General features: G+C 51.4%; 2 protein-coding genes across 2 annotated transcripts in view; one reads left to right on the forward strand and one right to left on the reverse strand.

The window, feature by feature from the left end:
• The window catches only part of LOC144929174 (uncharacterized), a 46931-nt gene extending 46633 nt beyond the window's left edge, over nt 1–298 (reverse strand). The window contains exon 1 of the mRNA XM_078848160.1: nt 130–298. Coding sequence (XP_078704286.1) covers nt 130–298 — 169 coding nt within the window. The remainder of the gene's footprint in view (nt 1–129) is intronic.
• Nucleotides 47–26683, forward strand: PLLP (plasmolipin). Its single transcript, XM_073307430.1, has 4 exons — nt 47–449; nt 19035–19208; nt 22775–22894; nt 25657–26683. The coding sequence occupies exons 1-4, from the start codon at nt 297–299 to the stop codon at nt 25762–25764; spliced, it is 555 nt and encodes a 184-aa protein (XP_073163531.1). The 5' UTR covers nt 47–296; the 3' UTR covers nt 25765–26683.
• Nucleotides 26684–27128: the final 445 nt, after the last annotated feature.

Below are 27128 nucleotides of genomic sequence, written 5' to 3' on the forward strand. Positions count from 1 at the left end.
GACGGCTGGGGCCCGCCCTACAAGCCCGGCCCGGACACGCGGGTTGCGGTTGCGAAGCCTCCGGGCAGTCCCGTCTCCGGCGGCAGCGAAGGGGTTCGTCGCCCTGCCGGCGGGAGGGAGGCTCATTGCCTGGAGCGCCGGGACCTTTGGGCCCGCAGCGAGCCGGCTGCTTGGCTCCTGTCCCCGGGTGTCTGCCCGCGGCCGGCGAGGGGGCGCCCTGCCCGCCCGGCACCATGGAGCGAGCCTGAGCCGGCGGCTCTCCGCGGATCGGGGCCGCCCCTCCTGCCCCCAGCGCCATGTCCGAGTTCCCGGCCAAAGTCCGCACCCAGACCAGCACCCCGGCTGGGGCGCACGGCCCGGCCGGGGGCTCGTTCCCGGTGCTGCGCTCCCTCGGCCTGGATCTCGGCTTCCTCCGCTCCTTCCTCGGGCTGCTCATGATCGCGGAGCTGGTGAGTACAAGCTCCCGGCACCGGGCTGGGCAGGGGCTGGCAAGGAGGGGGACAGGTAGGGGCTGCAGCAGGCTCGCTCAGCGGCTCTGAGCCGCCCCCCCCGCCAGACACAGGTAAGAGGCACCTGGTGTTTGGGGGCCAAACCCCACCTCTTTCCCTCCAACCTTTGTGCAAACGCCCGGAGCGCCCCCCTTCCAGCTCGAGTGGTGTGCAGGGAGCCGGGGCTGTAAACAGATCCCAGGCACCTGCGGGTGGTTACCGTGGCTGGGGGGCTCCGATTATAACCGGGGCCTCCCCCTCCCCGCTGGAAGAGACGCGGCGCACACGGGCGCCTGGCCCAGGCGTCTCTCTCAGCCCCCCTGGGACACTTTCACCGCGTCCTCCCCCTTTGCCCGCAGCCAGGGTTTCGGTGGTGAAGTTCACCAGAGAGCCTCTGCCCCTCTCCGGGCTGCAGCCTTTGTGACTCGGGGGGTCCCAGGGGGCACCAACCCCCCGGGGTGTCACTTTACACAGATTCCCCTTTTCTGGCGAGCATTCTAAAAATTGACCTTTTCTGCCGGTGCCCTAATTTCACAACAAAGTTGGAACAAACGCCTGGAGGTGAGGGCACAAATTCTGAGCACTGGAGAATTTTACAGCGCTCCATGGTTGCATTAGGGAAATGATCCAAGGCAGGTTTCCCTGCCTAGTCCACAATAATGGCCCCAGCCACTACCAGTTCCAGGAGTGGTTCTCAAACTTTTGTACTGGTGACCCCTTTCACATAGAAAGCCTCTGAGTGACACCCCTCCTTATAAATTAAAAACCCTTTTTATATATTTAACACCATTATAAAAGCTGGAGGCAAAGGGGGGTTTGGGGTGGAGGATGGCAGCTTGCAACCCCCCATGTAAGAACCTTGTGACCCCCTGAGGGGTCCTGACCCCCCGTTTGAGAACCCCTGAGTTACAGCAAGGTCAGTGCACAGGCTGGGCCATTATCCTGTTTTTTAAATAGGTAATAACTAGTTAGAGGGCAGTGTAATAAGGATATTTTTAAAGCTTGACAGAATTAGATGTATGGTTTGACACGTAATTACGGGAGAAAAGTCTATAAACGTATTAATGGCTTGATTCTCAGCTCATGGTGTGAATCCGGAGTAAGTCCAGCGAAGTCAGTGGCATTGCACTGTAGCAAAACCAAAGTGAGGACATCTGAATGCCACAGAAAAATTGTGGGCCTGATGCAGATCTAATCCCTGCTTGTTTTACCCTAACGTAACTCCACTGACTTCAGCAAGTTACAGCTGGTTTACACCCAGTGCAAGTGAAACGGAACCAAGATTCCACTGCTCCAGGCCAGAGTTGCAACAGTGTAACGGAGGAAAACTTGGCCGCATATTATCATTGTGTTACGTAGTGATCCACTGTGCTATGAACTGGTTATTTTCATGCACCGCCTCTGGTTTGCATTCTGATTGTAAAGCATGAAGGGTTGTTTAGTCAATCAGGTCACTTGATTGGCCAAAATTAACCACACATGGCCTGTTGCAAAGCAGTGGAACAGTTACCCTAGTAACACACTCTGCAACCTTTGTCGTGGAGGAGGGGGAAAGGGTAACAGCACCTCCAATCGGACTTTCAACTGCCCCGTGCTTCAAAGCACATTTCAGTGTTCAGAGTCTCTTCATGGGGAGAGCTGTAGCCAGAATATGGTGGTAGTTGGAGAACCTTGGAACAGAGAATTGCTCCGGTTGGCTTCCCATGGAAAATAGACACTGGAGTCTTTATAAAGTACCAGCCACTGTGACCAAATTAGAGACAAACAAGAAGGACGCTTTTAAAGAAGTGTACAATCTCATAATATGATAAGACAAAAGAGCGTGTTTGCTCCCTACATCATCACCAAATCATTTGTGCATTTTGTACTGAAAGATCAGCAGGCGGAAGAAAAGCATATCATGAGGAATAAAAGGTAAAGCTTTAAAGAGATTTCATGCGGATAATATTCACCTCCTATAGCCATGAAGATCATTCTAAATGGCATAAGAAACTCCCTAAAACAGGTGCGAAATTACACTCAGTCCCTTGACAATCTGACATGGAGTTAGATCAAGAAACACCTTTGGAAGATCTTTGTGAGAGGAAGTATGAGCTTCTCTTAATTTGAAAGAGGGCTGTAATGTTTAGAGGTCACATCACACCCCCATTCATTCTAATACCTCTGCCAATGCCCCTTCCTCCCTGTCTTTCTACCCACTCAGATGTGTGAATCGGTTCCCTTTCCTGGGATCTGGTAGCCTAGGACTCTTTAAATGCCAGGGGAAATTGTCAGGATAAAAACCCATCTATTAAAATGATTCCTTTTATTGGATCAGATGATTCCTTTTATTACTTGCTCATCTACGGGGGTCTATTCCACCACGCACACCCCAGCCCCAAAGGTAACTACATTGGTCCCTTTTACTTCCCAGTTCCCTGGCATTAGCAGATGCTGCTGGTTTTTATTTTACTAAGCTGGATCCTGGCCATTCAGGGCTTGGAAGATCAAAACCAGCACCTTGATTGGCACCCAGGAGTGAGTGGGTAGCCAGTGTGGAATGTTGAGCTGAGTACAGTGTAACGAAGTACCCATATATACCTTCAGCAGCAACTTCTGAATGGTCTTCAAAGGCAACACCAAGTAGAGGGAGTGTCAAGACTCTCGTGAGGAGGGATAGGGGCGAGGGCTTCTGGGACAAGGTCCGTCGCCCAGAGGAGGGTCCGCAGATTCCTAACCAACCTTAGATCATTCCTTGCCAATGCCTGGGAGTGTCTGAGCAATGATGGACTGAGTAAGTGCCTTAGGCTGTGGGCTGTATTGGAAAAGGGAAGGCTGTAGACTGCCAAAAGCGGGTGCGGGCTCAGCCCACCCACGTTCCCTGAAGCGCTTGCCCATGCCTATCAGCATCACTTTCATCCTGAGTGGATTGAGCTGCAGCCACTTTGCTCTCATCCTCATCCCCATGCTGGGGAAAACAGAGCCCGCAGTGCTGGGATTCAGTGAAAAGGGATCACCCATGCCCTGCCAAACAGTACGGCTCCCAGGGGGTGTACATACATACATACACATGGAACGGGACTGGGGCCAGCATGGAGTGAGAGTTCCCACCGAGAGGGCAGTGCAAACCCGTTGTAAAGCCATTGCTCTCAGACCACCCTGGTGCCAGAGGGGAGGCAACAAAATGTCATGGTCCAGGCCATTGCAGGGTACTGATAGATTGCGATAACAAGCCTGGACTCCTTACCTGTCTCCATAGCTAGGAGATCATCTCTCACAGTCAGCCATAGCCAGACTGTCTGTGCCATATCCCCATAAGAACATAAAACAGCCATCCGGGGTCAGCCCAAAGGTCCATCTAGCCCACTATCCTGTCTTCCAACAGTGGCCAATGCCAGGTGCCCCAGAGGGAATGAACAGAACAGGTAATTATCAAGTGATCCCTCCCAGCAAACAGAGGCGAGGGACACCATCCCTGCCCATCCTGGCTAACAGCCATTGATGGATCTGTCCTCCATGAACTTATTTCTTTTTTGAACTCTGTTATAGTCTTGGCCTTCACAACATCCTGTGGCAAACAAGTCCACAGGTCAACTGTGCGTTGTGTGAATAAATATTTCCTTTTGTTTGTTTTAAACCTGCTGCCTGTCAATTTCATTTGATAACCCCTAGTTCTTGTGTTATGAGGAGTAAATAACACTTCCTTATTTACTTTCTCCAGTCATGATTTTATAGACCTCTATTCTCTCCCCCCTTTGTTCTCTTTTCCAAGCTGAAAAGTCCCAGTCTTATTAATCTCTCCTCATATGAAAGCTGTTCTAGCCCCCTCATCATTTTTGTTGCCCTTTTCCAATTCGAATATATCTTTTTTGAGATGGGGAGAACACATCTGCACGCAGTATTCAAGATGTGGGTGTGCCATGGATTTATAGAGGAGCAATATGATATTTTCTCTCTTTTTAGCTATCCCGTCCCTAATGATTCCCAACATTCTGTTCGCTTTTTCTACGACTGCTGCACGTTGAGTGGATGTTTTCAGAGAACTGTCCACAATGACGCCAAGATCTCCTTCTTGAGTGGTACCAATGAAACCAAACTAAGAGGGATACTTGTGGCACCTTAGAGACTAACCAATTTATTTGAGCATAAGCTTTCGTGAGCTACAGCTCACTTCATCGGAAGTGTAGCTCACGAAAGCTCATGCTCAAATAAATTGGTTAGTCTCTAAGGTGCCACAAGTACTCCTTTTCTTTTTGCGAATACAGACTAACACAGCTGTTACTCTGAAAACTCAGAGGGGTGTCTGGAATACAGAGCAAACTGAAGCTGCCCTGCTTCCTCAGAACTTTTCAGACAGGAGGATTCCAAAGTGCTTTGCAGTCCCCAGCCAGGAACTATTTGCTCACCAACAAAATGCAACCACCTCTGCAACGGAATGTGGCAGCTGTGTAATAGCCTGCAGGAACTCTACACAGTAGTATGGGATAGGAAGTAAAGAAGCAGTGGTTATCCAATTGATAGGAGAAGGGGAATTTTAAGTAGGCAAAATGAAATTAGGTAAACTGGAAGTTGGCTCGGACTTTAATCAAATCTAGGTGTTTCTGTCATTAGCCTGTCACGGAGTGTGGGGGAGTCCACGCCCTGCACCCCTCTTCCTGGGATTCACTGAGACTCTCAGCCAGCCAGTAAAACAGAAGGTTTATTGGACAACAGGAACACAGTCCAAAACAGAGCCTGTGGATACACCCAGGACCCCTCAGTCAAGTCCTTCTGGGGGAGCAGGGAGCTTAGACACCAGCCCTGGGGTTCCCTGTGTTCCTCCACCCAGCCCCAAACTGAAACTAAACTCCCCCCAGCAGGCTCTCTCCTCCAGCCTGTCTTCACATTCCTTGGCAGAGGTGTTACCTCCCCCTCCCCCTCCTGGCTCAGGTTACAGGTTCTCCGGTCTCCCATCCCCAGGGCACATTCCCAGGTCAACACTCCCCCCTCCCTGCTGCGTCACATCGTCACATAGCCCCATTAGAGTAACAAAAATGCCACGTGATCTTTAATCAGCACAAGCGGTCAGGGTCTCAGTCTTCTATCTCAGGGTATGTCTACACTAGGAAATTAGGTCAATTTTATAGAATTTGATTTTTAGAAATCAATTTTATACTGTCGATTGTGTATGTCCCCAATAAGCTCATTAAGTCGGCGGAGTGTGTCCTCAATACCGTGGCTAGCATCGACTTACGGAGCGTTGCACTGTAGGTAGCTATCCCACAGTTCCTGCAGTCTCTGCTGCCCATTGGAATTCTGGGTTAAGCTCCCAGTGCCTGATGGGGCAAAAACATTGTTGCAGGTGGTTTTGGGTACATGTTGTCAGTCGCCCCTCCCTCCTTCCTTCCCGCCATGAAAGCAACGGCAGACAATCATTTCGCGCCCTTTTTCCTGGGTTACCTGTGCAGACGCCGTACCATGGCAAGCATGGAGCCCGCTCAGCTCACCACTGCTGTTGTGAGCATTGTAAACACCTCGCGCATTATCCTGGGGTATGTGCAGAACCAGACTAAGAGATGCCGGCACGAAGATGATTTTGATGAGGACAAGGACACAGACGTTCCTGAAAGCACGGGCTGTGGCAATTGGGACATCATGGCGGCAGTGGGGCTGGTTGATACAGTGGAACGCCAATTCTGGGCCTGGCAAACAAGCACAGGCTTGTGGGACTGCATAGTGTTGCAGGTATGGGATGATTCCCAGTGGCTGCGAAACTTTCGCATGTGTATGGCCACTTTCCTTGAACGTTGTGAATTGCTTTCCCCCGCCCTGAAGCTCAGAAATACCAAGATGAGAGCTGCTCTGACAGTTGAGAAGCAAGTGGCGATAGCCCTGTGGAAGCTTGCAACGCCTGACTGCTACCGGTCAGTCAGGAATCAGTTTGGAGTGGGCAAGTCTACTATGGGGACTGCTCTGATCCAAGTAGCCAATACAATCACTGACGTTCTGTTATCAAGGGTAGTGACTCTGGGAAATGTGCAGGTCATAGTGGATGGCTTTGCTGCAATGGGTTTCCCTAACTGTGGTGGGGGGATAGACGGAACACATATCCCTATGTTGGCACCGGACCACCTTGCCAACCAGTACGTAAACCATAAGGGGTACTTCTCAATGGTGCTGCAAGCACTGGTGGATCACAAGGGACGTTTCACTGACATCAACGTGGGATGGCCGGGAAAGGTGCATGACGCTCGCATCTTTAGGAACTCCGGCTGTTCGAGCAGTTGCAAGAAGGGACTTGCTTCCAAGACCAAAAAATTACTGTTGGGGATGTTGAAATGCCAATAGTTAGCCTTGGGGACCCAGCCTACCCCTTGCTCCCACGGCTCATGAAGCCATACACCAGCAGCCTGGATAGTAGTAAGGAGCAGTTCAACTATAGGTGAGCAAGTGCAGAATGGTGGTGGAATGTGCCTTTGGACATTTAAAAGCTCGCTGGTGCTGTTTGCTGACTAGGTTAGACCTCAGCACAACCAACATTCCCATTGTTATCGCTGCTTGCTGTGTGCTCCATAATATCTGTGAGAGTAAGGGGGAGACATTTATGGCAGGGTGGAAGGTTAAGGCAAATTGCCTGCTGGCTGATTTTGAGCAGCCAGATGCCAGGGCAATTAGAAGAGCACAGCTAGGTGCACTGCACATCAAAGAGGCTTTGAAAACCAGTTTCATCACTGGCCAGGCTACAGTGTGACAGTTGTGTGTATTTCTCCTTGCTGCAAACCCACCCCCTTTGTTGATGTTAGTTCCCTCTAAGCCAACCACCCTCCCCCCTTCGATCACTGCTGGCAAAGGAAATAAAGTCACTATTGTTTTGAAACCATGCAATCTTTCTTTATTAATTAAAAAAAAAAGTGAGATAACTGACAAGGTAGCCCGGGTGGGGTGGAGTGCAGGAGGAGGGAAGGACAAGGCCACATTGCTTATTGTAGCCACACTACAAATCAAAACTGTTTGAATGCCAGCCTTCCGTTGCTTGGGCCATCCTCTGGAGTGGAGTGGCTGGGTGGCCGGAGCCTCCCCACCCACGTTCTTGGGCATCTGGGTGAGGAGGATATGGAACTTGGGGAGGAGGGCAGGCGGTTATACAATGGATGTAGCGGGGGTCTGTGCTCTTGTTGGCTTTCCTGCGGCTCCAACAGACGCTTCATCATGTCCGTTTGCTCCCACATTAGCCTCAGCATTGCCTCCTGCCTCTGCTCTTCGCGCTCACTTAATGCTTTCCTGGCCTCTGCCACTGAATGCCTCCATGCATTCAGCTGTGCCCTATCAGCGTGAGAGGACTGCATGAGCTCGGAAAACATGTCATCGCGAGTGCGTTTTTTCACCTTCTAATCTGCGATAATCTCGGGGACGGAGATGATAGGGGGAGCATAGAAACATTTGCACCTGGAGAGAGATAAAAAGGAAGAGTAAAATTTAAGATGATACATTTCTGAGAACAAAAGGGAGACTCTTTCACAGTGAATCAAGCAATTCACAGCAGACAGCACATGTGCTTTAGGTACAAGGTCGCGTTTTGCCTTTTATATTGAGCGCCTGCCGGTATGGTGACACATCACAAACGGCTGGACAACAGAATTAAGTTTCCAGGCAGTCATAGTAAGCCTTTTGGTATGCGGGGTTGGCCTCTTACACCTTCATAACACGTGAGAATGGTTTCAAACTGCAGCACCATCCTTTCCCATAGCAAGCAATGCCGGTTGGGTTTCACATTTAGAAGGAGGGGCTGTGGTTTTTGGGTGGATGTGCAGCACACACCACCCCTCGCCCCACTGCGTGGCTATTCTCCGGTATAATCCCTTTTAGCCAAGCACAAACAACCCAGCACGAATGGGGTCCTTTTACTGGTCCCTTACAGAAATTCCCCTATTTCAACCAGGTGACCATGAACGATATCACTCTCCTGAGGCTAACACAGAAAGATATAGACCAAATGTTGCTTGAATGCAACCAAAACCTAGGACCATTCGCTGCCATGCTTTGTGCTGCAATGATTCCAGACTACTTGCTACTGGTTTGGCATGGTAAAGTGTCCTACTGTGGAGGATGAAATAAGGCAGCCCTCCCCAGAAACCTTCTGCAAAGAGTACCCCCAGGAGAGCTTCATGAGATATCTCTGGAGGATTCTCGTTCCATCCCCGGACACGTTAACAGACTTTTCCAGTAGCTGTACTGGCCGTGAATGCACCCCAATTCGTCAGGGCAAATCAAACATTAAACACTATTGCTTTTAAACCCTGTACAGTAGTTACAAATGTGCACTCACCAGAGCTGCCTTCTCCGGCTTCAGGGTCGGGGATCCCGCCTTGGGAGGGTATTGGCTCCAGGGTGATGAAAAGGTCTGGCTGCCGGGGAGAATGGATTCACGGCTTTCCTGCTGTGCATTCTTCTTCTCTTCCTCATCTACAAAATCCTCCTCCCTGTTGTGTGAGATTCCCCCCTTGCAGGCGTCCACGGACAGTGGTGGGGTAGTGGTAGGGTCCCTTCCCTAGAATGGCATGCAGCTGATCATAGAAGCGGCATGTATGGGGCTCTGACCCGGAGTGACTGTTTGCCGCCTCTGTCTTTTGGTCGGCTTGCCTGAGCTCCTTACCTTTCACACAGCACTGCTGTGTGTCCCTGTTGTAGCCTCTCTCCACCATGCCCTGGGCGATTTTGGCATATATATTAGCATTTCTTCTTTTTGATCGGCGTTCGGCCTGCACAGAGGCTTCTCCCCATACAGCAATCGGATCCAGCGTCTCCCGTTCGCTCCATGCTGGGGCTCGTTTGTGATTCTGGGGGGGCTGCATGGTCACCTGTGCTGCCGAGTTCGCCACGCTGACCAAACAGGAAATGAAATTCAGAATTTCCCGGGGCTTTTCCTGTGTACCTGGCTAGTGCATCGGAGTTCAAAGTGCTGTCCAGAGAGGTCACATTGGAGCACTCTGGGTTAGCTCCCAGAGGCCAATACTGTCGAATTGCATCTGCACGACCCCAAATTCGACCCAGCAAGGTTGATTTTAGCGCTACTCGCCTCACCGGGGAGGAGTACAGAAGTCGATTTTAAGAGCCCTTTAGGTCGACGGAACGGGGTTGGTTGTGTAGACGCATTAATTTTAAAATTGACCTAACGTGGCTAAATTCGACCTAACCCCGTAGTGTGGACCAGGGCTACGTCACAAAACACCACCTTCAGAAGCACCCAGCCCTTCGCACCAGTTAGAGGCATTGCTTCAGTGCTGTATTAGAGGGGAAGAGATTTGCCAACCTATTAACACCTCTCCCTGCTTTCCTTGTCAGTCTCCTATCAAACCACTCACCGTGTCCCATGCTGCTTAGTTTATGATCCCAGCCCAAGGTGGAGGAGTGACCAGTGTAGGATACAAGCCCTTTAGCCATGGAAAACATTCAAGGGAGACCCAAACAAAACCAGAACCGAGATACAAAGATTGTACTAAGCACCAACACCCCGACCAGCATGTGATTAAGAAACAAAGGTCAGATCCTGCCCCAGTGAAGTCAGCGGGAGCATGACTGGGCCGTAAGTACCACAAGGCTTATATTCAGGAGTATTTTATTTGTATTGTATCCATGGGGGATTTGTTCTCCTCACCCCTGATCTCAAAGTGAAGCTCGGACAAAATCAGGAAGAAGGATCACACACAAACCGCAGGTTACTCCCAGGTCTAATGTGTGCAATCCCAGAAACTGTATATGCCAACATTCAGCGTGCAGGCCCAGTCCTGGTGCTCCTCTGTTAAATCAGGCGCTTGCTTCATGCCGTTCTTTTTCCATGCCAATTGCACAGACATGCTTTAGAACGTCAGGTCCCCAAACCCATCTTGGTGCCCATGGAACGTCATCCTGCAGTGACATCACATCGGCACTGTGCCAAGATGCTGCAACACAAATGTGCCAATTGCGGCTTGGTTCCAGCGGCCAGTGTTTAGAAGGCAGCAGCCACAGGGGCCATGGCACTGAGCCGTTGTGAAGAAGGTAGGTTAGATGAATCAAGGCAACTGTTCTGTAGCGTCTCCTGCTCGCTGAACTCCTTGTTAGGAATTTTTTCTAATGCGTATTTTGCAATCACGAGGGTTGGAAATTGATGTGAAAAAAAGAAGGCATTGTCTAGACTGAGGCGAGAGCAAGGCCTCTGGGAACCAGGGCCTTTGTACTCCAGAAGGACAATGACTTGTGTGTTCTAGTGTTTCTTTGCTGACAATAAGCAATGAAGACTTACGTAAAGTCCGTGGTGGCAAATCAAGGCCCCAGCCAGCTGCTTTCAAAGGCTCATTCTCCTCTATGTCAATGGAGGCTTAATGGACGTAGAGTTGTCCGTCAGACCCATTTATCTCCGAACCAGAGACGAGCCTGAATCAGGACCCTGCCGGGCCTAATGCTGGGAAGGTTTTGGTTGGACATATTCCTGGAGGTTTCATCCCATGATGCAATCTTTAAAATTAATCTTTAATTCCTGGAGTCTCCCGGACAATCCTGGAGGACTGGCAACCCTAGCTGCCATCAGGGAGACCCGGGAACAATGGCCAGGTTGGATGCCCAATGGCCCAACCAGTGCCTGGAGCGGAGAGCAGGGAGCGTGCTGGAAATTCCACCGCTTTGCTTTGGGGCACCATCTTCAGGATTAGCTCCTGGCTAGCAGAGGTCAGATAAGCAGGGAGCTCCGCTCCCACCTCTAGCCGCTGGAAGGGAGGCGAAGCTGCTGGTCTCTTCTCCCCCCTACCACCTCCTGGTCTCTGCGACGCTACATCTCCCTGAGAGCCTTCTGCAAAGAAGAGGGGAAGGAGAAAAGAGGGGCCCGCTACTTTACTGCTCCCGAGCCTCCGCTTTTGGGGTCCTCCGCCCTCATAAATAGCTCCAGCACCTGCCGAGCTGCGAGTGAGTGTGGGTGCAAGTGAACATATGTATGAGTTCCTGTCTGTGCATGAACACACCTGGAGGGACGTGGACATGCATGCAAGAGCTGGGTGTGAGGATAAGCGGTGGGGTTCTCCAGTAAGGCAGGGGGGGTTGGGAGCTCTCTCTTGCTCGCTCACTCGCTCTTTAGAAAGCTGGAGGAAGGCACAATGGGACTTGGACGAAGGAGCAGGAGACAGGCAGCTCCCAGGCAGCTCCTGCTGCTTCTCCAGGGTGGGGGGAAGACAATGGGACCTGAGTCCCCGGGGAGGGTTTGGCAGGGGAGGGGCAGAGCCAGCTGGCGCAGGGATAACCCTGGAAACAGCTGGGCCCAGGCTGCAGGGCCCAGGCTGCGGGTCCCAAGGTGGCTGGTGGGGTATTGCTCAGTCCGGTGCACAGGCCAGAGCCTTGCAGGGAAATAAGGACAGAAATCACTGCAGCTGGGGCTGATGCACTGAGATGTTCCCCAGTGACGAGGCAGATACTGGGGCATGGCAACCGCAACTTCACCATCGTAACAGAGTCACAGGCCTGCTGCGGGAGGGGGAGGGGGGATTCTTCAGGCTGATGTCTGGGGCTGTAATTAGGGCAAGCCATGGGATGAAACTGTGAAAAGGAAATTTTAGGCTGACTATTAGGCATAATGTCTTAACGGCGAGCCTCCCAGGGAAGGGCAGAGCCATCCTAGAGTTTAGGAGAGTTCAGATCTGCAGTTTGGGCTCATCTGTCAAGTGTCAGGTCTCACAGCAAAGAGCTATAGGGCCTGATTTGGCTCCCAGCTGCAACGCTCCCAGTGACATCAAGGGTGTAGAATAGCTCACCATCCTGTCGGGGACCTGCTGGGTCATTAGATTATCAACAGCATTTCCTTCAAACATATTCCTTAGATCTCCATATTGCCCATCCTCCTGGAGGAATCCCATGAGCTTTACAGATGGTGCAAGTAAGAAAGGCAGCTACTTCTGGGGTGGAAACACAGCAACCGGTTTGAGTCAGGACAGTGGATTTTATAAGTTTAGAGGAAGGAGAAGGGCTAAATAATTTCTCTGTGTGAAACAGCAGAGATAGGGGAGCGTTGGAATTTAGAAAGAGGGAACATCATTGATTTCTTCACACTGTGACTTAGCTAGGGCACCATGATTGGCACCCCCTACTCTTGCAGAAAGAGTGCTGTGGCCTGCTTGTGCTCATTGAAGATCCAGGACCTTGGTTTGGCATTTCCCCTGAAGACTGGTTGGTACGGAACCAGTACCCCAGCATGGGGCAGTAGGGCACTCCAGAAGCAGAGCCCTACCGCCCCATGCTGGGGCATTGGTTCAGTCCTGGTGCAGAGGGAAGCATGCCATCTCTAGGACTGTCTCCACCCACCCCCCAAGGAGGTCTCCTGGCCAAGCACTGGGCTGGTACAATTCTGCTTTGTTTTACAAATTTGGAGTTTTAATTCAGAAATTGAGTAAAATCAACCAGGATTTCCTCTGCCAACACAAAGCCTGATTCTCCTGTCTCCCACGCTGGTGTAAACCGAGAGTAACTCCACTGAAGCTGAACGGTGTAAAACTGGTGTGAGAAGAGAATCAGGGCTCTAATTCTCTTACTACTTCGATTTCGACTGAGTTGCTCAGTAAGGCCAGAAAGCAAATGTCCTGAGTAACTTACTTTCATCCTTGAGAGCTGGGGTTGCCCACACTACAGAGGGGGCTGCGAGCAGAGTGAGTGAGTACAACTTACAGCTTCGCAGAGGAAGGCAGTGCACAGAGAGGCCGTGATCAATTAAACAATTAGGAGGCTGTCAGCACACTGACCAACAGGTAGAGGTGCTCAGCCCTGTATGTTACGGGAGGGAGGTAAATGAGGGCTCGCCAAGGCATGGCAAAGGTGGATAAGTAGAAGCTATTATTTGTTTTATGGTAATGCCTAGAGAATCCATTGGTTTTTGTTCTATTTGTACAGCACCTTGCACAATGGGCTCTTGGTCCATGATTAGGGCTCTTAAGCACTGTGGTAATACAGATCATCATAATAGTGCAAGGTGCTGTACATACATAAGAGACAGTCCCTGTCCCACAGAGGTTGCCATCTAAATAAAAAAAAAAGTGGAAGGGGAAACTGAGGCACTAAGCTGCAACATGACTCACCCAAGGTCCCTCAGCAGGTCGGTGGCAGAGCCAGGAATAGAACCCAGGAAGTATGGTGACTGCAGACAGAATCATAACTCACTGGCAAGTAGATTCACAGTCTCGCATGAAAGCTTGGATCAGGCCTGTCAGTGAAACAGCCTCTCAGGCAGGTGTGTCTAGGCTATAAGCTAATGAAGAGCTTTTAATTCTGCACGGAGGGCTGGTCCTCTACCATGTATGTTTTACTCACCTCTTCTTCAACCCAGCTCTTATTCTCCCCCCCTTCTGTTCCTCCTTCTTTATTTGCTTTATTGTTCAGGGGGCAACGAGCATGACTAATATTTGACTGACGATGATAGCTCCTTTGTGTCCTACCTGCCGTTCATTGCTTCATGACTAGATTTACGGGGGTCTCAAGAGTGTCATTTAAACAAAATATGTTGCAAGGTGTAGTGCAGTTTAGTGTATAAAGCCCAAAATAAAAGTGTGTGGGGGGGAAACAGCTTCTGCCCTGTGTCCTGTCACTGAGCTCAGCTGGAGCAGAGCGGCTGCCTTCCCCGAGATAGAAGAGCGAAGTTGGTGGGAAGGCAGGTCCCCATGGCTCCAATGAAATCAAAACAATTCTGAGCACTCGGCACCCATAGATCTCAGGGTGACCCAGCCCGACTAGCTCCATTTTACGGGGAGGGGGAAATTGAGGCACAGAGAAGTGAAGTGACTGACTTGTTAGGGTCCCTTTGAGTCAGTGGCAGAGATGGGAGAAGAACCCTAGTCTCCTGAGGCCTAGGCTGATGCCCTCACCGCTAGACAACACGATCTCCCTATCCTGGGCACACTCTCCAGCCCCCCGCTCTGTTGTACCTCTGGCTTCCAACAGGCTGTTTTATTGTCATGGGCTTTGCTGTCTGTATTGCTCATTCCTGCTCTGGTTACTCACCAAGGCAGGTCTGAGTACATGGAGGGGGACCAGGTGTCCGGTTTTCGACTGGAACACCCGGTCGAAAAGGGACCTCGGCGGCTCCGGTCAGCACCACGGGCCGGGCCGTTAGAAGTCCGATCGGCAGTGCTGTGGAGCTAAGCCAGGCTAGTTCCTACCTGTCCTGGCTCCGCGCTGCGCCCCGGAAGGGGCCAGCAGGTCCGGTTCCTAGGCTGAGGGTGGGAGGCCCCCACGGGTCCATGCGCTGCCCTGCCCTGAGCACCGGCTCCGCACTCCCATTGGCAGGGAACTGCGGCCAATGGGAGCTGCAGGGGCGGTGCCTGTGGCTGAGAGCAGCGCACAGAGCTGCCTGCCACGCCTCCACCCAGGAGCTGGACCTGCTGCTGGCCGCTTCCGGGGTACAGCACGGAGTCAGGACAGGCGGGGAGCCTGCCTTAGCCCCCCCACTGCGCCGCTGACCGGGAGCGACCGGAGGTAAACCCGTGCCCCAACCCTAAGCCCCCCCCAAACCCCTCATCCCCAGCCCCACCCCAGAGCCCTCATACCTTCCACACCCCAACCCCCTGCCCCAGCCCAAAGACCCCTCCTACACCCTGAACCCCTCTGCCCCCCCCAGCCTGGAGCCCCCTCCTGCATCCCAAACCCCTCATCCCCAGAGCCTGCACCCCCAGAGAGAGCCCTCACCCTCCCTGCACCCTACCCCCTTACCCCAGCCCAAAGCCCCCTCCCACACCTTGATTCCCTCTGCCCCATCCCCCAGCCTGGAGCCCCCTCCTGCACCCTGAACCCCTCATTTCTGGACTCACCCCCAGCTGGAGCCTGCACCCCGTTCCGCACCCTTGCCCCAGCCCTGGGAAAGGGAGTGTGGGTGGGGGAATGTAGCGAGCAGGGGGCATGGCCTCGGGGAAGGGGCGGAGCAGGGGGCATGGCCTCGGGGAAGGGGCGGAGCTAGGGTGTTCATTTTTGTGCGATTAGAAAGTTGGCAACTCAAGTTACATGGCCCACGCCCGTCTTCCATGCCCCTGCAGGATGTCGAGTGCTGACACTCTCGGCCAAGCAGTGATTTCCATTAGGCAGACTCTCGGGTATTCGTTATTTGGGCTAAACCGGTGTCATCTTAGCTGCACACTGGGCCAACCCCGTGTCTTGCTGAAGTCAGTAAGAGAGGGGAGGCCCTCAGGCTTCTGGCAAATCGATCGCTTAGTGCCCAGCGACACAAAATTTTGGCTGCCCCTTCCTACGGTTTCACTGGGGCCTGGAGTGACTATTAATGGTAACTAATCACCAGGCATTTGGGGGTTAAGAGAACATCCCCCCTGCCTCCCCCCCACCCGTGCATTTTACCCTCTTGTTGATCTTTCCACCAGCCCAGCTACAGGACAGATGCATTTTTGTCTGTGGTCCCTCCCCTGACCCCTCTCCCCAACCTTCCCCATGGGGTTGCACCTTTGGGGTTGAGAGATGCGTTTGCAAAGGCCCGGCAGATTCATCCTTTCATCCCCCTTCTAAATGTGTCTGTAACCTGATTTTGGTACATCTTTCCAGCTCCTCCCCCACACCCCCCACCCACCACAACCAAAGGGTGGCAAAGGGTCTGCAGGGACCGTGGGACCCCGGCCAAGGGAAAGCAGCAGCCATGAGGAGAGAAAAGATCTAGAAGGGAACCGGGCTGCAATAAGCGACGGCTGCAGGCACAGACAAAATGACAAATACAACGTTCCCGGGGGTGTGATGGAAACCCCTAGGGCCCCGCTGGCTGAACACAGCGATGCTGTGCCAATGGCTCCTGCCACGGGCTGCAGCATCGCTAGGTAAGGAAAGAGTCGGTTTCTCCCAAGATGTGGGAAACTGCAGCCGGGGGTGTTTTCTCAGCCAGCGTCCCCCTCAGCCCCTCACCCCACCCCCAGCTTTCTGCCAAAGACCCACGATTCCTTCCCTTCTGCATTTCTAACGCGCCTTTCACTGCGGCGGGGAGGCAGGAGACATCGCTCTGGGCATAAAGGCTGAGCGGAGATCTCCCGCCCCCTTCCTCGTATGAGGCCACTTCCCCAGCAGAGCCAGTCTCAGAAAAATTTGCACCAATTTTAACTAAAATTGACTTCAACATCAGCTCTAGTTGGACAGGTGTAGCCCCCGGCCAGAGACGCGTTTAAGCCAGTTCACCCTTTGCTTATAAACAATGCAGATTCAGCCAGTAAATTACTGCCTCACACAGGTACGGTCTCATCCCTCTCCGCTCCCAGGGGCAGGATCCTGGCCTGCTCTCTTACTGTGGGGAGGCAGGATGTGGGGAAGGCCCATGTAAAGAGTGATTTGTTTGAGGGCCTGTCACGGGGTGCTCTGCTCACTGCTGGTCTGGCGCCTCCTCCTGGTCACTCGGGGGAGTAGCTCTCAAGGTAGACACCCCCTTCTGCGATTTGCACGCCATCCCTCTGTCTCATCCTCTGGTCTGCAGCGCCTCTCTGACTCCAGGACCCTCAGCGTCTCCTCCATGACGTAGCCCTCCAGCCAGGTCACTCAGCGTGCCCCCTTCCAGGGTACAGTCCATCAGCAGTCCTAGGCAGTCTTGCCATTCGCTGCCTCCAGGCTATGCCACCTCCTCGGTAGCTGGTAGGGGAAACCGGGTCTGCCCCCTTTTCCGGGTTCCAGTCCAGAGACCCTCAGCTCAGCAGTTCTGAGCTTTCCTCTCTCTGCCTTCACGGGCCCCTTCTCTGGACTGTGTCCTACACTCTGGTTCCCCTGCTCTGTCTGGATACTCCAGCTCCAAATCCTCCTCCTAGGAGGAACTGTAGACTAGCGCCTTGCAGCATTCAAACATCCTCCCTCTTCCCAGGGAGCAACTGCCCTTTCTCAGCAGCCCTGGCTGGGGCCTATTCCTTGGCTTTATAGGTCCGGCCTCTTCCTGCACAGGTGAGCCTCTCTCCAACCAGCTGCCTCTGGTCTAACGCTCCCCTGTTTGCCGCCTATTTAGCTGTTTGGCCCTACCCAGCCCTTGCAGGGCTAGTGGGAGGAGCTCACCCCACCTCAGGGCCCTTTCCTTATACAGCCAGCGTTTTCATAGTCTTCCGAGCCCTTTCCCCCATTTAACGACGTCCACACCGTTTACTGTGCAAGGCTCTCAGACAAGATCCGGCCTGCCTCCTGGCACTTCAGAGGGGATTCCTACAGTGCCTTTGGCTCACCCTTCCCCGCCCCAGTGCCGGTGCGTCCTGTGTTTACATGGTGCGATAGTGTAAGATACACCCCCTGCCCCAAGGAGCTTCCAAGCCAAGTCAGACAAGCTACAAGACAGCCGGACAAGGAGAGGGAGGAGGTGGGGATTCCTCATGATGAGACAAAAGAAGGATATGGAGGAGAAGCTGGTGTTAAGGAGGAATTTGGAGGAGGGGAGAGAGGGTTGTTGAGGGGAGAGGGACTGTTCTAGGCCTCATGGGACAGCGTGAAGCTGAGACTGGGGGAAAGAGCCAGGACAGGATTGGGAAGAGCAGAGGGATTGAGAGGGGAAAATGAGAGCAGGTAAGGCATGATTACGTGGGACCAGCTTGGTGAGGGTAGGTTGAGATCACTGGCTATGAAGTGTTAATCATAAGGGCTGATATTGACCTAGTCATTATTCTGCTGATTAACAGTGATCAGTAACACACACCAGGGAATCTCAAGGTCATTGACAGAAAAAAAAACAGAGAGGCCAGCCCTACAGGGGTGGAGGGAACTCGTTTCATTAAAGAACCAGTCAACGCCCGCAGGTTTAAAGTAATCACGGTCACTGTTTATAAATAGTTATGAGAAACCCAAGTGGGGAAGACAGTATGGGAAAGTGCCATGCCGATTACAGGGCTTGATTTCACACCCTGATCGTGCCACCTACCTTCCCTGGGGTCAGATCAACCCAATGCACGTCACCGGAGATTTCATCCTCTCTAAAACAAGCCACAGGACTGACAACAGATTCCATCCCCCTGAAAGAAATGTTAACAGTAACCTGGAAAGGGGGATAAATTGTGAGTTGTGTGCCATTTTAGCTTCATTGTGATATTTGAATAAGGGCTCAAATGGTTTTCTTTCGTGCTTGATTTTTACATTAGAAATTGAGGTCTTCCTGAAAAACTCTATGGACAACTTGTAGGATTATGATATCACAGTTACCAGGCAATTAAACCTGATTAATTGAAAAAAGAAGGGATTTACATTCAGACTGCTGAAAGCCATTGGTCTAGTTTGTTTTTTGTTAACATGTCATTTAACTCAAATGCTTAAACAGTTGGGAGAAAAGATCTCTTTGTTAAAGAGTCAACATCCCCACCCTATCAAATAAGCCTTAAGAAAGCTCACAAGCCACATCTGAGGTCTCGAAAGAGTTTTCCAGCAAAGCCAGGGAAAGTGGAGGCTTGACATTCCAGATATATATATCTACAAAACTTAAGCAGGAAGCACTTGCAAACAATGAATGACAGAGCTCACTAACTGAGAGCTGGATCCTGCTCCCATTGACATCAATGGCAAATCTCCCCGAAAGAAGAATTGTAAAGATTTATTTGATTCCTTCCTTTTAACCACTTTTTCCTTTCCGTTCCACAGGTGCTCGGCTTGCTGGTGTGGGCTCTCATTGCCAGTACGTTTTACCAACCCATTCCAGCATACGGCTGGGTGATGTTTGTAGCCATCTTTTTCTGGCTGGTAACAATCATTCTGTTTGCGATGTATCTACTGCAGCTTCAGATGAAGCTCTACATGATCCCCTGGCCTGTTGTGGTAAGCCCCTGGAGCTGCAGATAAATGGTGTATTTCACAGGGGAAATCATTCCACGTTAAATGGTTTTATGGGGCTGATGATTAGATGTACCCTAAGATTGATTCCGACAGAACGTCGTCTGCATCCAACATACCTGTATCTTGTCCTGTTATTTGATTTTAACTCAACCCATCAGTTACCGAGACATTGTTTTTAAAAAGCCATCTGAAAAGTGCCACTCTAGCCATTCACTGCAGAGATGAGAGGAGTTCTCCCATCTGTGTAATCAATAATCCACCTCCCCAAAAGTTGGTAGCTAGGTTGATGGAAGAATTGTCCCGTCCACCTGTGGCTGCCTACACCGAGGGTCAGCTTAACTACATCGCTCACCATGTGGATTTTTCACACCCCTGAGCGACACTGCTGGGTTGACTTAAATTTTGAGTATAAACCTGGCCTCTGTGCACTCTAACTTGCATTGAAATGAACGCGACATTCAGCTTCCTTCAAAACACAATAGGCTTCCCTGTCCTCTCATATGCCAGTTTCACACTTGTGTAATGCCATTAATAGAAATCAGGGGCAACTGTGCTGAAGTCACACCTGCTTTATATCCCTTTATACCACGGAGGGGGATCTGGCACCAAGTTATCAAACAGGGGCTTGGGTATATTAGAAAACTTACACAAGTGCAATTAAATCAATTTAGTCACCCCACTCCACCCGCAAATGGAGCTGCACTTAAAGAGGTTTAAGTCACACGTGTAGCAGTTTAGCTTAAGCTCAACTCACATAAATGCATCTTTAATGGTTTGTGCTGGTGAAACTATAGAAAATTCAGTTACACCAGTGCAAATTTTCTAGATGTAAACCAGGCCTAGGAAAGGATAACATTTTGCAGGGAATAGACACATTTCTCTATGCTTCTAAAAAGCTTTTGACGGTTGAAAGTAAAGGGCACGATGTGATGGGTGATGCTTCAATGAACATTAAATAACTCAGCTGGTTTTAAGGGGACGATTCTGGGTTTACACCAGCGTTACCGCAGTTCTTTGAATTTTGGCCTAAATAGGTACTTATTTAGGCCTCAGAGCAATATTAGGGATTAACCTTCAACCAACACTGCATCCAGCTTTCAATCTAGTCGGCATACTGGAAGTATTTGTACAGTGGGGGGGGGGGCTGAGAGTCACTGACCCAAACTGTAAACCCTGTATATGATGGAAACCACTTCAAGCCAGCACCCCTAGTCGCAGTACCTATAGAATCTAGGCGAGAGCAGGGGACCTGACTGTTTCAGTGTTGCAGCCCTCTTAGTTGTAGGCATAGGTGCCGACTCTGTGGGTGCTCTGGGGCTGGAGGGGAAAAATTAGTGGGTACTCTGCACCCACGCTCCCCTCACCCCCCGCCCTCCGCCTACCTCCCAGCGCTTCCCGCCTGGCTGCCGCCAAACAGCTGTTTGGCAGCATTAGCACACTCTGGAAGGGTCGGGGGAGGAGTGGGAATGTGGCGCGCTCAGGGGAGGAGGTGGGGAAGAAGCGGGGCCGGCACAGGGATTTGGGGAAGGAGTTGGAATAGGGGCAGGGAGGGGGCGGAGTTGGGGCAGGGATTTGGGGAAGGGGTTGGAAGAGGCAGGGCCTCATGGAAGGAGCTAAGTTGGCGCCTATGGTTGCAGGAGTTGAAGGCAGGTATACCAGGGAACTAGACCCCAGCGTGGAGGCACAGGTGGTGGTGCCCTGACACAGGAAGGGCCTGACTCCACAGCATTTAGTCCATGTGGACAGGCTTTTTAAAGGAAGGAAGTAACCCACTAACAGTTTGCGTCTACATTCCTGGCGTAATGAAATCGCCCTTGAGTTGGAGTGGGAGGTTTGATGCTGCAAGGAATGCAGGATTGGGCCCCAGAAATAACAAAGGCAAAACAACAAGGCCTTGCAATAGTAAAACAAAGGGCTGCAGAGCCCTTTGGCTCAAGGCCCGGGAGCGAATTGGACTGGCCCATATAAGGCTGCATGGAGTGAGTGCTCCTCTCTTCAGAATGCCAGGTTGGTTCCCTGGGCAATGCTAGGGGGTTTTATGTCCAGTGCAATTCCTGCTCTTTAACAAACCCCCCATTTTAGTGCACCCAGTCCCTAAGCGAAGTGGGAAAGATACGCTGTCCTGTTAACTACCTGCATAGTCGCTACTTACTCCAAAAGGGTGCTGTTAGTACCAGCGAGGCAGCATATTCGTCACTGCACACCTTCTCTCTTCACTAGCTGTTTAGTTTTCCTCTGTCTGGGTCACTGAGCCACGGGGCTTTTCAGAACTCCCCCGAAGCTGCAATATGTCTACGGGATTCCACAGATCACACTGCGAAAGTCCAGCCGCGATTGTAAATATTACTTTAACCCTCCAAGCAGATTTTTCAAACACTTTCGGCATGATTTAGTGCCGGGGTTCTCAACCTTCTTCTTTCTGAGCCCCCTCCAACGTGCTACAGAAACTCCACGGCCCACCTGGGCCACACCTTGTTTTTCTGCATATAAAAGTCAGGGCCTGTATTGGGGGTAGCAAGCAGGGCAATTGCCCGGGGCTACGTGCCACAGGGGCCCCCATGAAGCTAAGTTGCTCAGGCTTTGGCTTCAGCTCCAGGTGACGGCGCTCGGGCTGGGCAGGGCTTGGGCTTGCTGCCCTAGGCCCCAGTGAGTCTAATGCCGGCCCTGCTTGGCGGCCTGCCCCCAGGGGGCCTCGGACCCCTGGTTGAGAACGGCGGATTTAGTGCATGCTTTATTTGCTGTTGCAAATCAGCAGGGTGAACACAAGTGCTGGATGCAGTTGCATACAGCCAACCTGACACGTGCATACAGCCAACCTGACACCTACTGTTCAAAGAAAACAGCACACTTCAGATGTTTATGTGCATTGGCCTGCTACACCCAGGGTTGTGAGTTCAATCCTTGAGGGGGCCATTTAGGGATCTGGGGCAAAAATAAGGGACAGTACTTGGTCCTGCTGTGAAGGTAGGGGACTGGACTCGCTGACCTTTCAAGGTCCCTCACAGTTCTATGAGATAATAAATATATAATAATATGGAGATATACTTATCTAATGCCTATTCTATGGGCCTATTCAAAACGTAATGCTTCTTCCTCACCTTTCAAGCATGCACAGGATGTTTCTGGTATGGCAATCAGAAGTGAAGCCGTTAGCAGTGCTCACTTACCTGTGCTATAACGCAGTGCTCCTTGCGCTAGACATGGGTTTTCTGATACCATTTGCAAATTCACAGGGGCGAGAGGTGGGGAAACCTGGCCTTGCCCCTCTTCATGAGAGCGGGTTTTTCCAACCAGAGATCTTTGCTAAACTCCTCTCGGCCAAGGGATACTGCTGGGGTGGAGCCAGGTGAATTAATATTTTTTTTTGTGTGTGTGTGTTTTACATTTTCAGAAGTGACCAGTCATGGTGGGTGCCCCATTTAAGACATCTGAAAGGGGCCTGGTTTTCAGACAGGTCTGGGCAAATCAGCGTGATAGATCAACAAGTAACAGGAAGAAAAGGAAACAGAGTGGTCCCTTTGACAGAAAACATCCTTTTCTTTCCCTAGTTAGTGATATTCAACACGGCTGCGACTGTCCTGTACGTGACTGCGTTTATTACGTGCTCCGCTGCCGTTCAGGATCACATCCGGCTACCCGGGGACTACAATAAAAGAGCAGCTGCATCAGTAAGTATCAAATGCGGCCCTTGCTTTTCCTATTTCTCTCTGCTATGGGACCCTTCTGGACTGTGCTGTGTTCACCTAGGCCTTGTCTGCGCTACACAGTTAAGTCGTCCTACATTAGGTCAACTTGCAGCCACCGCAGTAATTACTGTGTTTTCTCATGTCCACACTGCCTTTCTTCTGCCGCTGGAGTGCGTCCTCACCCGGAGCACTCACACCGACTGAAGAGGGGCATTGGGGGGAGCTCCCACCTGGGAGCCTGACTGCCTGGTGCTGGGGACACCGTGTTGCCCTAACTACATTGACCTAAGCGATAGGTGTCCCTAGCCTCTGTTTGCCAGAAGCTGGGAATGGGAGACAGGGGATGGATCACTTGATAATTCCCTGTTCTGTTCATTCTCTCTGGGGTACCTGGCACTGGCAGAGGACAGGACACTGGGCTAGATGGACCCTTGGTCTGACCCAGTAGGGTCGTTCTTATGTACGCCTCTCATGAAGGTGGAGTTATTAGGTCGGTGTAGTGTGCGACTGACATTGACAGGAACAACACTCCTAATGTAGACACAGAGTTAGGTGGACGTAGGCTGCCTTACATAGGCCTAACTCTGGAGTGTCGACCTGCCCTTGAGACTAAATGACTTGTACCTACCCGAGATCCAAACCAAGCAGGAAAAAGGAGCGAGGCTTTTAGGAAGATGAGTGAAAGTGACCCAGGTGGACAGGACTGTCGGTTCAGTGATGTGTTACCTGGCTGGTGTGTTCCCTCCACAGTCTGTTGCCAGCACGCTTGGCTCTCCCACTGAGAGGCTCTGTTTTCAAGGTACAGAGCCAAGGCAAAGGAGAGCAGTCCATGTAAAATCCCCTCTAGGCAAGCCAGGGAAACTGTTAGCACTTTTCTAGCAAGACATGCTTCCTCAGAGCGATTTTAGTATCAACACAGGATCTGTGCGGTGCAGGTGGGGACGTGAGGCCCCACCCATGCTGCTGGTGTCACCAATGAGTTAATGAACCAGGTGAAACCTTTTGTTCCATTTTAGTGGGGTCTCAGAATCAGCTCAAAGAACAAAGGCTCTCAGTTTCCCCCGAGCACAGAGATGACCCTCTACCCCAGCTCTGCAGCATCTCCTCCTGCTGGTCAATCCTCTACTCTGCTAGGAAAACACAGCTTCCTCATACAATGCTGTTCCCCACCCACTCCCCTGCAAAATGCCAGCCTTCGTGCCCTGTTTGTCCGATTCTCCCATGGCTGTCTCTGGGCTGTCCTGCATTCTGCTGCCCATCTCCTTGGGCTGATACACCAGGTCGCCAGCCTCTCCTGCAAATTCCTGCTCAAGCCCAACTTCTGCTGTGATACCTACAAGAAATTAGTCAGCTAATGTTGGTTCACTAGGAGAGCAGCTGGGGAAGAGTTCATGCAAAAAATACGATAAAATAAATCCAAACAAAGCCCCCCCAACACACACCTTCCCCATCATGCTGCTATGGGTTTTCCTTTCCCCCACCCTTCATCTGTTGTCTTAAAGACTAAGCTCTTCAGGGCAGTGACCAGGTTGTCTCGTGTTTGGACCATGCCTAGCTCACCAGGCAGGCACTTACTGCTACATAATAACAATGAGGCCCGCCTGCCAGGCCCTCACCTCTTTGGCTGGGTCACCCAGCTGCAGCCAGGCAGCACAACTGGCCCGTCACTCCTCTGGGTCCTCCTGTACCAGGCTCAGCCTCATGACCTCCTGCTTCTCCCACAGCTGCCACTCTTTCTCCTTCCCCGTTTTACTCTTGAGGAAAAAATGGGGTTACTCAGCATGCAGGGGGCCAAAACATGATCGAAAATCAGGCTTTAGCCTAGTTAAGAGCCTAGGCAACACTACTGTCTAGTTTAGGTCCCCACCTTGGGAAAGACCATCCTGCTCCTAACTGATAGGTCTCATTGCCATGGCCAGCCAAAACGCTGGTAGACCCTGCTTGGCCATCATGCATGATATTATGAAAGGCTTTAAACCATGCTGTTATAGCCGGTTAGATGGGCATCCTGAGGCACTCTTCAGAAGGGCTTTTTAGCCCCACCCATCTAGAAATCTCAGCTCCAGGAATGGCCATTTCTCAAGGGGGTCTCACTTGTGTTTGAGAACTTTGGCCCAGAACAACAAAGGTATTTAGGTGCCTAATTCTCATTGATGGGCCCCATGTGGATCCAGTATCAAAATAAGCAGCTTTCAGTCACGCTCAGTGGCTCCTGTTTCTTACTTGTGCCATGCACGTAGGCGGTGCCACTAGATGAAGTCAGGTAGAGGGACACAGGTTCCTGCTCTTTAAAAGGATCTTGAATCATAAGATTGACTTTTAAAAATTCTTTGCATGTTTAAACTAGACGGCATCCCTGCACTTTACAGACAGGAATGGATGGAGCCTCACCGACTCCTTTAGGTGACATTTGACACACACGATCCCCCCTTTCACAGCGGAGGGGGAAGGGAGGGGGGAGTTGGCACAGCGTTAAGTAACTTGCCTGGGCTCCTACAGTGAGTCAGTGGCAGAGGCAGGAATAGGACCCATTGATAGAGCCCAGCCTTGCCTTTTGTGCCGAGGCAAGATGCACTAAATCAGGCATCCGTCAGACCAGGCATTTAGTAGGGCAGCTGCTGCTCTGCTAGCTGACTGAGTGCCACGGATTCTAAGCACCGTGCTGGGCAGCATTAGCATCAGTGTTAACAACACTCTGCTGCAGAGAAACTAACCGAGCTTTGCTGTGTTGCTCTCTCTTTCAGTTCTTCGCCTGCATTGTGATGATAGCCTATGGGGCCAGCACTTTCTTCAGCTTCCAGGAATGGAAAGGATTTGGCAGCAATGCAGCAACCAGTCAAGTGACTAACTAACCCCCCCTCCCGCCGCGCTGGGTCTCTTGAAGGCAGTTTACCGTTGACGGGGTAGGGGCGGGAGGGCTTGCTGGATTTGCATTGAGCAAGGGAGCCTCTCATTCAAATCAGTAGTGGCTGAAAATCATTACTGGCCAATAGCTGTTTGGTGGCCTACGTGAGGGCTGACACGTGGTCTTTTAATGCAGCTTACAGTGGATAAGTGTCCACAGCACAAAACCCACCACAACTGGCATCCTTGTATGGTGAAAGACTGACTTGGGAGACTGAAGTCTCTGGAATTGGTGTCTTCATGTCACAGTAGCTTAGGGCAGGGGTTCTCACCAATGTCACGGCCCACCAGTGCCCCAATAACTGTTTTTCTGCATATAAAAGCCCAGGCCGGCATTAGAAGGCAGCAAACAGCAATTGCCCAGGTCCCCATGCCAGGCAATTGCCCAGGGCCCCTAAGCTGCTCAGGCTTTGGCTTCAGCCCCAGGTGGGCCCCGGGCTTCAGCCCTGCACAGCAGGGCTTTGGTTTTCTGCCCTGGACCCCAGTGAGTAACATTAGTCCTGCTTGGCAGACCACCTGAAATCCGCTCGCAGCCCCCCCATGGGGCTCCAGACCCCTGGCTGAGAACCACTGGCTTAGGGGAAATGTATCCGTGCCCTGCCTATGGCGCAAGACTTCAGTCACCAGGACTGGTCAATCCAGCACATTTCACTGGCACTAAATTCACTAAAATCAAACCAAGACTCCTCCCACAGCCACTTGCAGCTCTAATGTAAATAATGAAACATTAACTCTTTGGTTGAAGCAATGGCGGAGTTGTGGGAATGGAAGCTAGGCGATGGTACGAGATTGCAACCATTATTTTATTGATTTCTAAAATCTGAAGTACAAGTTGTATGTTATAAATAAAAATCTTTCTAAATCCAACAGTTGATCAAGGAAGTTTTTAGTAGAAACTTTCTTCCCTCCTGAAAAAGCCATTGTAAGGTAAAACTTCATGCCATATAGAAAGCAGAGAGATTCACTTGCACAGTAAAGTAGTACTCACCAGGAGTAATGACATCATAGAGTTTAAGTCCAGAGGGGCCCCCTAGATCAGCTTGTTGACCTCCTGTATGTGACAGGCCACTAAGACCACCCCGCACCCGCACAGAATCTGGTCCCACAGGTATAGCTATCAAATGTATTGGGTTTGCCCAATGCTGCTTTAATATTTAGAGTTAAGTCACAGGTTTATCATGCTTCCTACCTTAGACAGAGATGATGAAATCCTGGCCCCAATGAAGTCAGTGGGAGTTTTGCCATTGATTTCAATATTTTGGGTGAAATCCTGGTCCCACGGAACGGGGGAGAAGAGTCAAATCATTAAGTC

This window comes from Lepidochelys kempii, chromosome 12, assembly GCF_965140285.1.
Source record: "Lepidochelys kempii isolate rLepKem1 chromosome 12, rLepKem1.hap1, whole genome shotgun sequence".
In the NCBI taxonomy this organism is placed as follows: Eukaryota; Metazoa; Chordata; order Testudines; family Cheloniidae; genus Lepidochelys; species Lepidochelys kempii.